Below are 12,747 nucleotides of genomic sequence, written 5' to 3'. Positions count from 1 at the left end.
ATACTAACAAACAAGAGCCTGGCTTTTACTCTTGGCCACTATAAGGCTTCCCAGTGGCTCAATGGTAAAGAACCTGCTCGTCAGTGCAGGAGACGCAGGAGACTCCAGTTCAATAGTGGTTCAGGAAGATCTCCTGGGAAGAGGGCGTAGCAACCCACTCCAGTATTCTTGCTGGTAAAATCCCATGGACAGAGGATCCTGGTGGGTTAGAGACCATGGGGTTGCAAACAGTCAGACACAGCTGAGCAACCCTGGCAAACTAATATACTGCAAATTGATCTACAGATTCAATCTAACCTCCATCAAAATTCCAGCAAGTTTCTTTGCAGAAATTGGTAAGTTGATCTTAAAATTCCTATGGAAACTCAAGAAACCCACAATCTTGACAAAGAATAATAAAACTGGAAAATGCACAATGACCAATTTTAAAATAATTAAAATAATGTGGTACATGCATAAGAATAGACCAAAAAATCAATGGAATAGAAATGAGATTCCAGAAATAAATCCTGACATTTACCACACTTACAGTCAATTGATTTTTGACAAGAAAATTCAAGGGAGAAAGAATGGTCTTTTCAACAAATTGTGTTGACACAATATAATATCCATATGAAAAGAATTAATTTCAATCCTACCTCATAGCAAACACAAGAATGAACTCAAAATTGATTAAAGCTGTAAATGTAAGAGCTCAAATTATAGAATTATTTGAAGAAGATACAGAAGCAAATCTTTGTAACTTTGGGTTAGATAATGGTTTGACATCAAAGCATAAGCAAAAACAGAAAAAATAAATGAACTGGACATCAAATTTGAAAACCTTTATGCACCAAAGGATACTGTTAGCTAGTTAGAATAGGAAAAAGGAGTCCAGAATGGCGGTGGCTAAAAGACAAGGAAGGGGAAAGCCCATGAAAATAAAACAAAGGAAGGTCCAAGGACTGGAGTGGGGACCTCAGGTAGAACAAACAGCACTCCTGGCTAGCCCAATTTACAAACAGTAGGCCCAGGGGGAGGAAAAAACATATAAAAAGAGAAGCCAAAGGGCTGGGGGTCTCTCTTCTGCGCGCACGCTCTCTCTCTCTCTCGCTCTCTCTCTCGCTCTCTCTCTCTCGCTCTCTCTCTCTCTCTCGCTCGCTCTCTCTCTCTCTCTCTCTCTCTCTCTCTCTCTCTCTCTCTCTCTCTCCCTCTCTCTCGCTCGCTCTCTCTCTCTCTCGCTCTCTCTCTCGCTCTCTCTCTCTCGCTCTCTCTCTCTCTCTCGCTCGCTCTCTCTCTCTCTCGCTCTCTCTCTCTCTCTCTCTCTCTCGCTCGCTCTCTCTCTCTCTCGCTCTCTCTCTCTCTCTCTCTCTCTCTCTCTCTCTCTCCTCTTCACGTCTTTTGGGTCGGCGTGCTCTCTCTCTCTCTCTCCTCTTCACGTCTTTTGGGTCGGCGTGCCCTCACGCCTCGAGGATGTATTTTCCTTTTATTTTCTAAATAAAACTGAGCTGTAACACTGATCTGTCTGAGAGCTGAGAGCTGTGACACGGCCTGCCCAAGAGCTGAGACATATTCTGTCCAAGGTCTTTAACGTCCGTCACTTCAAATTTTTGTTGTGACAAGACAGAACCGAGGAAATTACACACTCCCCTGACAATACCATTACAAACTTGAAAAGACATCTCACACAATGGTAAGAAATATTTCCAAATCACATATATGTTAGAGACTTATATATACATAAAAATATATAAAGAGAATATATAAAGAACTCTTTCAATTCAACGGTAAAAATCAGCAAGAGAAAAGCAACTAGAAACATACATAAGAATTCCCATAAAAATTTCAGCTGAGGAACTTCCCTGGTGGTCCAGTGGTAAAGAATCCACCTACCAAAAAAAAAAAAAAAGAATCCACCTACCAATGCAGGGGACATGGCTTTGATCCCTGGTTCAGGAAGACGTCACATGCCGAGGGGCAATTAAGCCCCTGAGCCACAACTACTGAAGCCTATGTTCCCTAGAACCTGTGCTCCCCAACAAGAGAAGCCACCACAAGAAGCCCACACAAGCAGCAAGAGAAGATCCACAGCAGACAAAAATAGAGATATAAAAATTATTTTTTTAAACTGCCAGCTGACTTTTCAGCAGAAATGGCTTACCTGGTAAGACAGTAAAGAATCCACCCGAAATGCAGGAGACCCAGGTAGATGTGGGTTTGATCCCTGGGTTGTGAAGATCCCCTGGAGAAGGGAATGGCCACACACTCTAGTATTCTTATCTGGGAAATCCCATGGGCAGAGGAGCCTGGTGGGCTACAGTCTATGGGGTTGCAAAGAGCTGGACATGACTAAGTGACTAAGCACAGCAGATAAGAAGGGATCAGCATGATATATTTTTAAATGATGAAAGGAAAAAAACCTACAACCAAGAACACTCTACTCAGGAAGGCTATCACTCAGATTTGAAGGACAGATAAAGAATTTTAAAGATAAGCAAAAAATAAAAAAGTTCAGTATCACTAAACTACTTGAGAAGAAATGCTTTAAAAACTTCTCTAAGTATAAAAGAATAGGCAACTAGAAATATTAAAAGTATGGGGAAAAAAAGGCTCATTGGTAAAGGCACAAAAAAGGTAGTATAGTTCAACCACTTACAAAGCAAGGTTAAAAGACAAAGTAACCAAATCATCTATATCCACAATAAATAGGTTAAGATATACATAAGGGATGTAAAATATGATGTCACAAACAGTAAAAGGGGGGTAGGGTGGTGAGGGTAAAAATGCAGGGTGGTTAAAATGTGTCTGACATTAAGAGATCAGAAACTTAAAATAATCAAATATATATCCATAAATAAACCTCCTGGCCAGCACAAACAGAATTATATAACAGACAAACAGGAAAGAAAGGAATCTAAATATAAGACTAAATATAGTCATCAAGTTATAAGGAAGAGAGAAACAAAGAAGAAACAAAAAAGACCTAAAAAAACAACCAGAACATGGCCAACAAAATGGGGATAAGTACACATCTATCAACATTACTTCATTTTCGTTTTCCTGGCAGCACTATGAGATTCTCAGGATCTGACTTTCCTGATCACAGAAGTAAAAAAAGCCACAGCAGTAAAAAAAAAAAAAAAAAAAAAAAGCCACAGCAGTAAAAAAAGCACCAAATCCTAACCACAGCACCACCAGGGAATTCCCTCAACAATTACTTTAAATGTAGACAGATTAAATGCTTCAATCAGAAGACACAGAGTGGCTGAATGGGTTAAAAAACAAGACCCGTCTAGAGGTTGCCTACAAGAGGTTCACCTCAAATCTAAAGAGACACACAGACTGGAACTGAGGAGATGGAAAAGGCATGCCATACAAGTAGAAAATAAAACTGAAGCAAAAATAAATATATCAAATATATTAAAAATAATGCCTATTAATATTTTAAAAATTAAAATTTACATGAAACAAAGTGGTTGAAGAGAGAAAATAATACAAAAAATATGTAACATTTTTAATTTTAGAAAGCAAAGAACAAAAAAGAAAGTACCAATAATGTGTTTACACTCCCATATATTTACCTACTTTAAACATTAATCAAAATCTAGACGGATGCATTCATCTTTGGGGGAAAGTGGGAAAAGGACAAAGAGACTCTGATCATTTACCACTCTAGATTTGTCATTATTGCTTATGTATGTGCTCAGTCACTCACTCATGTCCGACTCTTTGTGACCCCATGGACAGTAGCCCGCCAGGCTTCTCTGTCCATGGGGATTCTCCAGGCAAAATACTGGAGTGGGTTGCCATGCCCTCCTCCAGAGCAACTACCCAAACCAGAGATCTAACCCATGTCTCCTGCAGTGCTGGTGGATTCTTTACGTCTGAGCCACCAGGGAAGCTGAAGAATACTGGAGTGAGTAGCCTATCCCTTTTCCAGGGTTACTGCCTGACCCAGAAATTCAATCGGGGTCTCCTGCAATGCAGGCAGATTCTTTACCAGCTGAGCCACTGGGGAAGCCCTTGCTTATGTATGCTTTGGAAAATTTGAAAAGCAGTATGCAAACCTATAGCAAATATCTGGAGACCACGAGAAAAAACACCCATGTAGGCTCAATCTCTATTACAAAATCACGCATGAATTTTGCTTCCTAGTATTCTTCTAAGAGTTTCACACACACTGTCACCTTGGATCCCCTTATAGCAGAGTTTCATCATGCTATACACAAGAACTCTTAAACCCCAAAAGCTATAAACTTATTTGAGCCTACGAAACTAGTCAGTGATGAAACCAGAGCTAGAACTTTAATTACCTTTCACTGCAATGCTGCAGCTCACTGTTGAGTTCCACACTGGAGCTGGTCAAGGCTCTGACAGTTATTAGAGCCTGCTGCTGCTGCTAAGTCGCTTCAGTCGTGTCCGACTCTATGCGGCCCCATAGGCAGCAGCCCACCAGGCTCCCCCGTCCCTGGGATTCTCCAGGCAAGAGTACTGGAGTGGGTTGCCATTGCCTTCTACATATTAAAGGGTAATCCTTAGCAGCTTTACATTTTCCAAGCCTCATGTTTCTCCTTTCCAATATTTGAAAAATACTCCCAGTGTTTTATGGACTTGTTAAATTGTGTATGTAAAATAGATGGGACATGGCTAAAGAGTAGCTATTACTACATTATATGCAAAATGCTGGGTATCCTTAAACATTATACCTACATTGCTTCTAGGATCACGTTCAAAAGGCTGACATTTAGTATCTACAAAGGCCAAACATTCTCATGCCCTATTGTTGGTCCTTTATTGGACCGGAACCTGGTGGTCCGGAGCCGACGAGAGAGTGAAAGAAGGAAAGAGGCTAATATTCCCTGGGTTACACAGCCGGCTTTCGCGCTCCAGGGAATCAGACAGAGAGAGAGAGAGAGAAAGACACGGGGACCCAAGCTCTGATGGAGCAAAGGTGCTTTATTGAATTCTGTGACAGTATATATACCAGTAGCTTCTTTAGATAAAGATCAAGAGACCAGACCTTACAAGTTTATCAAGGAAGCAAGGAGCAATAGAGGCCATACGGCCAAAAGGCGATCCATATGAAAATAGGGTCGTAAATAGTTACTTTTCACCTTATGGAAAAGCTAATGAAGGAAATCCTATGCAAGCATCCCATCTCTTTGATCTCTGTCCTGGGAGAGACTTGCCTGCTCCTCTTGCCCCAGACAGGGACTGATAAGGAACAGAGGGCTCAAGAGAGATAGGAAACAACACACAGGAATCTTACTGTTAAATGATTCCTGACACCTATGATACAGCAATTCGACTCCCAGGTATTCACTCCACTGAAAGGCACATATACGTCAATCAAAAGATATAGTCCTGAATATTCAGAGCACTATACCTAGGAGTCCCAACTGGAAACTACCAAAAGCCTATAGTCAGTAATATCTGACCACTACTTTTATGATCACAAAATAAAATACTATTTGGCAGAGATAAAGAACAATCTACAACTACATTCAAAAATAGCAATGAATCTCACAAATGTAATGCTCAGCGAAAGCAGACAATAAAAACGGCACACTGGAGGATTCATCACCATAAAATGCAGAGTTGGGGAAAAACTAACCCGTTTTGTTGGACTCAAAACCTTGGGCAAGGGAAAGTGCTACTGGGGTGCTGGCAATGATGTTTCTAGACCTTTGAGCTTGGTTCCCAAGTACGTTCGGGTTACGAAATACACTGAAATATACACGTAGGATTTATGCAGGGTTTTTGTGTGCGTGTGCGTGTATGTGTATAACTCATTAAAAGTTTTAGAAAAAAAAAGTTGGGAGAAGCTAGGATTCTTGGAATTTTGCCTAAAGGCATTCAGCTCCGGTTTCACCACGAATCCGTACCCAACTCGCTCCACTCCAACAAGCGAAGGAGGACTGAGGCAGAAAAGAGGCGTCGGCGGGGCGGGTTCCGCGCCACCTTATAGACAGCAGAAAATCCCTGTGCGCCCCGCCCTGAGCCAGAAGAAAGACCCGGTATCTTTACCTCCGACGAGCAGGGGTCCGAGACTTAAAAAGGACGCCTCCAGAGGCGGCTCAGCTACAGATCTCTCTCGGCTCGAGGCGACGCCTGACACCCTCGGACGTCCGAGCGCCGTCCTCCCGGCCTGAGGCAAAAACTCAAGTAGCCGCCCGCGCTTTCACGCTCAGGGTCCAGACTGCGGCTCTGGGCCCGGGATGGTGGCGACCGTGACTCTGGAGCCGGCGGGCCGCTGCCGCTGGGACGAGCCCGTGCGCATCGCTGTCCGCGGCCTGGCGCCGGGGCAGCCGGTCACGCTGCGCGCGTCCCTGCGCGACGAGAAGGGCGCGCTCTTCAGGGCCCACGCGCGCTACTGCGCCGACGCCGCCGGCCTGCTGGACCTGGAGCGCGCGCCCGCGCTGGGCGGCAGCTTCGCGGGGCTCGAGCCCATGGGGCTCTTCTGGGCTCTGGAGCCCGAGAAGCCTTTTTGGCGATTTCTGAAGCGGGATGTGCAGACGCCCTTCGCCGTGGAGCTGGAGGTGCTCGACGGTCACGAGCCCGAGGCCCAGCGGCTCCTGGGCCGGGCGGTGCACGAGCGCGACTTCCTGGCGCCCGGGGTGCGGCGCGAGCCGGTGCGCGCGGGCCGGGTGCGCGCCACGCTCTTCCTGCCGCCAGGTGAGCCTGGGGTGCTGGGGCCTGGCGAGCGTGTTCTCCAGGCCGTCTTGGTTTGCGATACCGCTTCCCAGGAAGAGTGGCTTGGGATCAGGGTCAGAGAAGAGGATGTTGACTAGATCAGTGACCTCACAGTCACAATGAAGGCACTCTGCTATGCCGTTTGCTTGCATTATCTCATTTAACCTCTGTATCCCAATGAGGTGGATACTGTTAGTATGCAGATTAAAAAAAAAAAAAAAGGACTCAATGGGGTCCGTAGGTTCATTTTGCTATTAATAACTACAGATTTCTATAACCTTCAGCTCCAACACAGTATGATGGTCTTACACAATATGATGACAGCCGAGGAAGCTAGTGCCACGTCACCCTTCTCCAATGTCCTGCGTACACTGGGCCCCTTACCCACTTTTTCATGCTCCTCTCTACCACAGATCATTTTTCAGACTTCACTGCCTTCCTCACCTAAAGCCTCGCAGGATCTCTTTCTTTCCTCTAAGCAGACATTTGAACCAAAGGTATCACCAAGAGTTTTGATTTGGTTTTGAAAGCTTCGTTTTCATTCTCAATTCTGTTCCCAATCCTATAAAAGAACACTTCGAATAAACTGTCTAAAATCCTCCTTCCATGGTATAGTCTTTAGACTTTATTACCCTTCTTTACAACTAAAGATTCTCTAAGTATACCTTGGAGATAATTTGGAATTTGTATCCCTTGTTCAATAATGACTCAGGGAGCTCTTTTCTTTCCTCTGATTCACAGGCACCCACTAAATACTTTAGAAAGATTTCTAAAAGGAAAGTAAATCCTTCAATAAATTACATAACACATTCTCTTTATAATACTGCCTTCTTTAGGATCTGGACCTTTCCCAGGGATCATTGACATCTTCGGTGTTGGAGGAGGCCTGTTGGAATATCGGGCCAGCCTTCTGGCTGGCCATGGCTTTGCCACATTGGCTCTAGCTTATTGTAGCTTTGAAGATCTCCCCAAGAAATTCGATACCATAGACCTGGACTACTTTGAAGAAACCCTGTGCTACATGCTTCAACACACCCAGGTTCTCCTAACCTCCTTTATCATTCTCTCTAGAACCTGCAGAGGGTGTCACTTTGCACTCACCTGTGCCAACAGCATTGATGCTGTTCTACTCTTCTTTCACAGACATTTCTTTTGAAGACTTCCTTGGTTTTAGGTACTCCACTTTCTCTGTCAGATGGATTAAAATTGCTGACTTCATTGTAAAATTCATGTGAGATTTTATTTCAGGGAATTATGTAGCAATATTAAAATTTCTTCAAGTGGAGTTTCTAATTTTTTAGCTTTGCATACTTTTTAATCTTTATATTTCTGATAGCAGAATATGTTTTCAGACTTGATCGAAACTTGTTCACCCATTTCAGAAGCTAAGAACTACTTAATTGGACTCTGAAGTCTTACTTTGTTTCTATAAAGTTAACCATTTTTCAGTATATATTTAGATGTGGTCTGATAATGATTCACTTCTTGGGACAGACTTTCGTTTCACAAGTTAGATACTCAAGAACATTGATGCCATAATTCCACCTGAATGAGGCTCTGAACTCAACAGGCTCCATGACTCAGCATTCTTCAGTGCATGACTCTCTGGAAGTTTGCAACTAGTTCCCAAATTTGCCAGTGAGTTTTTAGGATTTGTTTGCCACGTGTCCAGGAAGATAGTCTTTACAGGGAAAGAATATCCTCTGTCAGCTGAGGTTGAGTGTCTTGTGAGCAGTTCACAAGTCAAAGCTAGCAGCATCTCTAGCTGCATTTAGAAAAATGTTTTTCTCTGAGGTAGATTTTTTACTTTTGTCTCTTCTTTTCTTGCAGATAAAAGGCCCAGGCATTGGCCTTCTGGGCATTTCCTTAGGGGCTGATATTTGTCTCTCCATGGCCTCATTTTTGAAGAACATCTCAGCCACGGTTTCCATCAATGGATCTGGGTTCATTGGAAACAAAGCTATGTACTACAAAGAGAACAGCATTCCACCGTTGGGCCATGACCTGAGGCGAGTGAAGGTAGCTTTCTCAGGCCTCCTAGACATTGTGGATGTAAGGAATGATATTGTAGGGGGGGTGCGAGAACCCCTGCATGATTCCAATAGAGAAGGCCCAGGGACCCATCCTCTTCATTGTTGGTCAGGATGACCATAACTGGAGGAGTGAGTTTTGTGCCCAGATAGCCTCGGAACGGTTACAGGCCCATGGAAAGGAAAAACCCCAGATCATCTCTTATCCTGGGGCTGGGCACTACATTGAGCCTCCTTATTTCCCCATGTGCCCAGCTTCTTTGCACACGTCCTTGGACAAACCCGTAATGTGGGGTGGGGAGCCCAGGGCTCATTCTAAGGCCCAGGTAGATGCTTGGAAGCAAATTCTAACCTTCTTCACCAAACACCTTGGACCTTCCCCCAAATTGTAATGCACTGCTATGCTACTGACAGGAGAGAGAGATTCAAGGTTGGATTTTAGTGTTTAATAATCTTATGTGAATCATTTATCCCCTGGGTAACATTAAATTCATGTCATTGTTATTAATGATGTATTGTAGGAAACTTTTTGAAGTTTTATTTCATTATGAATTTTTCTAATGTAACACATACATCTTGTAGAAGATTGGATTAAAAGTATACAATACAAAATAATAAAAAGTATCCCCACTATTAAAATTTGTGTTTTTGTCTAGGTGTTTTTACATAACACTTGGGAGGTACAGGTGAAATTTAAAGCTGAACAAATACTGGGTTACTTTTTCCATCATTGGGAGAGAATGACCATTCAGCATTTGCTACTGGTTCAACTACTACTGACAGAATTTTCATTGGCTAAAATATACACAGAGGTGTTGATAGGATAGCCAGACTGACCTTTTTCTCATGGAGATTAAAGAAGAATCCCCTGGGAGAAGGAGTGATGGATAGGGGAGCATCTGGCTCTAGAACAGTTTAGTCAAAACTCTGATACAAAGGAGCGTGACTATGACCTATTTTTCTTGCTTCCTGGTTCTAAGAACAAACTTTGGAAACTCATATTGTGACGTTCCTAGAGGCATCATCACTTTCCCTGACAACAAAGCTACAAAGCATTATGTAGATATACTTGAAGAGATAATGGTTGAGAATTTTCTAAAACTGACATCAACCACATAGTCCGGAAGGACTATGTCTTACTTAGCTCAGGCTTCTCTGACAAAATACCATAGATAGAGTGGCTTAAACAACACACATTTCTCACAGTTGTGGAGTCTGAAAAGCCCAAGATCAAGGTTCTGGCAGATTCAGTTCCTGGTGGGGGCATTTTCTGGCTTAGAGACAGCTGCCTTCTCCCTGTCTCCTCACCTGGCAGGGAGAGGAGAAACCACCTCTGGTTTCTCTTCCTCATTTCATAAGGACACTAATCCCATCATGGGGGCCTCATTTGAACCTAACAACCTCTTAAAAGGCCTACCTTCAAATACCATTGCATTGAGGTTTCAGATTTCAACATTTGAGTTTTGAGGGGACATAACACCCATAAACTTCAAGTCAGTTAAAGAAAATCATATTTAACATATCACAGAAAAGTTGGTTCTTAAAAAATATTTATTTGGCTACATTGGGTCTTGGTTGCAGCATGCAGGCTCTTCCTTGTACCAAGTGGGCATCTCTCTATGTGGGCTTAGAGGCCCCATGGCGTATGGGATCCTAGTTCCATGACCTGGGATCAAACCTGCATTCCCTGCACTGGAAAGTGTACTCTTAAGGACTGGATCACCAGGAAAGTCCCAGAAAAATTGTTCATAACATTAATTCTTTGCTACTTCTAGCACCAAGAGGCGGGAGATCTACACCCTCTCCCCTCAATATGGATGGGTTTCTGACTGCTTCAGTTAGTACAGTAGGGCTGAACTGATGCTTTGTGACTTCAGAAGGTTGGTCATAAAGGCCATGACGATTCTACCTTGTTTGCTGGAAACACTTGCTCTTGGAGGGCTAAGCCACCCAATGAAGCTTGACAAACTTGAGGCTGTGATGCTGTGAGGAAGCCCCAAATACACAGAGAAGCCAACTGTAAGCACTTCCTGTGATCGTCCCAAATGAACTCAGCCTGTGAGTCATCTCAGCTCAGGTACTAGATACATGAGTGAACAAACCTCTAGATGATTCTAGCCCTAGCCACTGAATCTTCTTAGTGAAGGCCTCAGATATCCTGAAGCAGAGAAGGGTTGTCCAAGTCAAGCGCTGTCCAAATTGTGGATCTATGAACAAAATATTGTTTTATGTGACTATATTTGGGGTGTATTTCAATTATCTATTGCTATGTAACAAACTACCCTAAAACACAGTAACCTAAAACATTAACCATTCTATTTTTCTCACTCACCAGGCAGGGAAGTTGGTATTGGCTGTCAGTTAAGATCTCAGGCAGGGCTGTGGGTTCACAGGGTCTCAGTTCTCTCCATGTGGGCCTTTACAGTGGCTAATTTGGCTGGCTTCCAAGAGTGAGCATCCCAGTGTATCAAGGCCGAATTGCATGGCCTTATCTTTGACCTAGTCTTGGAAGCTACATAGTATCACTCCTGCCATACACTACTGGTCAAGGTGGGCTTCCCTGGTGGCTCAGATGGTAAAGTATCTGCCTGCAATGCAGTAGACCCGGGTTCAGTCTCTGGGTTGGGAAGATCTCCTGGAGAAGGGAATGGCTACCCACTCCAGTATTCTTGCCTGGATAATTCCATGGACAGAGGAGCCTGGCGGGCTACGGTCCATGGGGTCACAAAGAGTCAGACACGACTGAGTGACTAACACTTTCACTGGTCAAGACAATCACAAAGACCCACAAACTTTAAGGAGAACATAGAGTCTACCTCTCAAAAGGAGAGTGCAGAGTCTCTAGAAAAGCATGTGGAATGGGAAACACTGTAATCACCTTTTAAAATCTGCCTTCTAAGCCACACTATTCACATTCCTCCCACATGTAAAATACACCCATCCCTCCTTTGAGGACCTCCCTCCCCACCAGAGTCTCATTCTAGTATAGCACCATGCTCAGGCTCAAAGTCCAAGACTGCATCAATTATATCAGGTTCAGGTATAGATGAAGCTCCTCAGGTATAGCTCCTTGGGTATAGCTCCTTAAGCATCTTCTCAATCTTAAGACCTATGAACTAAATAAAGAAGTTAACTGTATGTACACATACATCAGGATATGGTGGTGGAGTAAGTATAATTCTCAGACATTCCTGTTAAAAAATGGGGAATGTCGGAGGCACATAACAGTCGCTGACCCCTAGCCATTCTGAAATCCAGCTGAAAACATGTTGCCAATTCTTTCATTACTGCTTAGTTTACACTCTGTGAGTTGTTCTCTGTAGCTCCTAAATGAGCGAAAAAACCCTCCTGGATCTGTTTCCTGGAAAAAATGGATGAGACCTCCAACTGTCTCTTTTTATTTTGCTGTCTTTGTTGTTCAGTTGCTAAGTCATGTCCGACTTTTGGTGAAGCCATGGACTACAGCACACCAGGTTTCCCTGTCCTACACCATCTCCCAGAGTATGCTCAAACTCATGTCCATTGAGTTGGTGATGCCATCCAACCATCTCATCATCTGTTGCCCCCTTCTCCTCCTGCCCTCAATCCTTCCCTCCTCAGGGTCTCTTCCAATGATTCAGCTCTTCTTATATTCTCTCTTTTTAGCATATTTCATATACTCTTTTAGTTCAGACTCTGTTTCCACCAGAACAATTCTCTTAAGAATTATGCAGGTTTTCTGAAAATTATTAGTGGGTTTCACTTTCTTAGATAATACACCACTGAAAATCTGTTTGAGATAGGAACTTCTCTGTCTGGGGGTCCTTGGGATGATGCTGCAGGCAAACATCCTTCAGGTTTCCATAAATTCTATTATTTAATAGACAGGATCTGCTAGGTACACCTTAAAATCTTTAGAGGACCTTTTGCCATTCTGAAATGTTTTATGAAACATTACCTGGAATCTTTTCTTAACAAAGTCTCTCACACAGATCCACCCTGGGTTTGACTTTGTTCTGAATTCTTGTCTCAATTACAGATTAATTTACTATCTGAAGAAGTTGTA

The 12,747-nt window shown here is 43.3% G+C and overlaps 1 protein-coding gene across 1 annotated transcript; it reads left to right on the top strand.

The window, feature by feature from the left end:
* The first annotated feature begins 5,703 nt into the window (after window positions 1-5,703).
* Window positions 5,704-9,354, top strand: ACOT4 (acyl-CoA thioesterase 4). Its single transcript, XM_043919965.1, is given in 4 exon segments — window positions 5,704-6,654; window positions 7,509-7,711; window positions 8,503-8,742; window positions 8,744-9,354. Coding segments are annotated over 4 exon segments (1,251 nt in total). The 5' UTR covers window positions 5,704-6,197; the 3' UTR covers window positions 9,095-9,354.
* The last annotated feature ends 3,393 nt before the right edge of the window (window positions 9,355-12,747 follow it).

Source organism: Cervus elaphus, chromosome 12 (genome assembly GCF_910594005.1).
Source record: "Cervus elaphus chromosome 12, mCerEla1.1, whole genome shotgun sequence".
In the NCBI taxonomy this organism is placed as follows: domain Eukaryota; kingdom Metazoa; phylum Chordata; class Mammalia; order Artiodactyla; family Cervidae; genus Cervus; species Cervus elaphus.
This window is presented reverse-complemented; position numbering and strand designations above follow the sequence as displayed.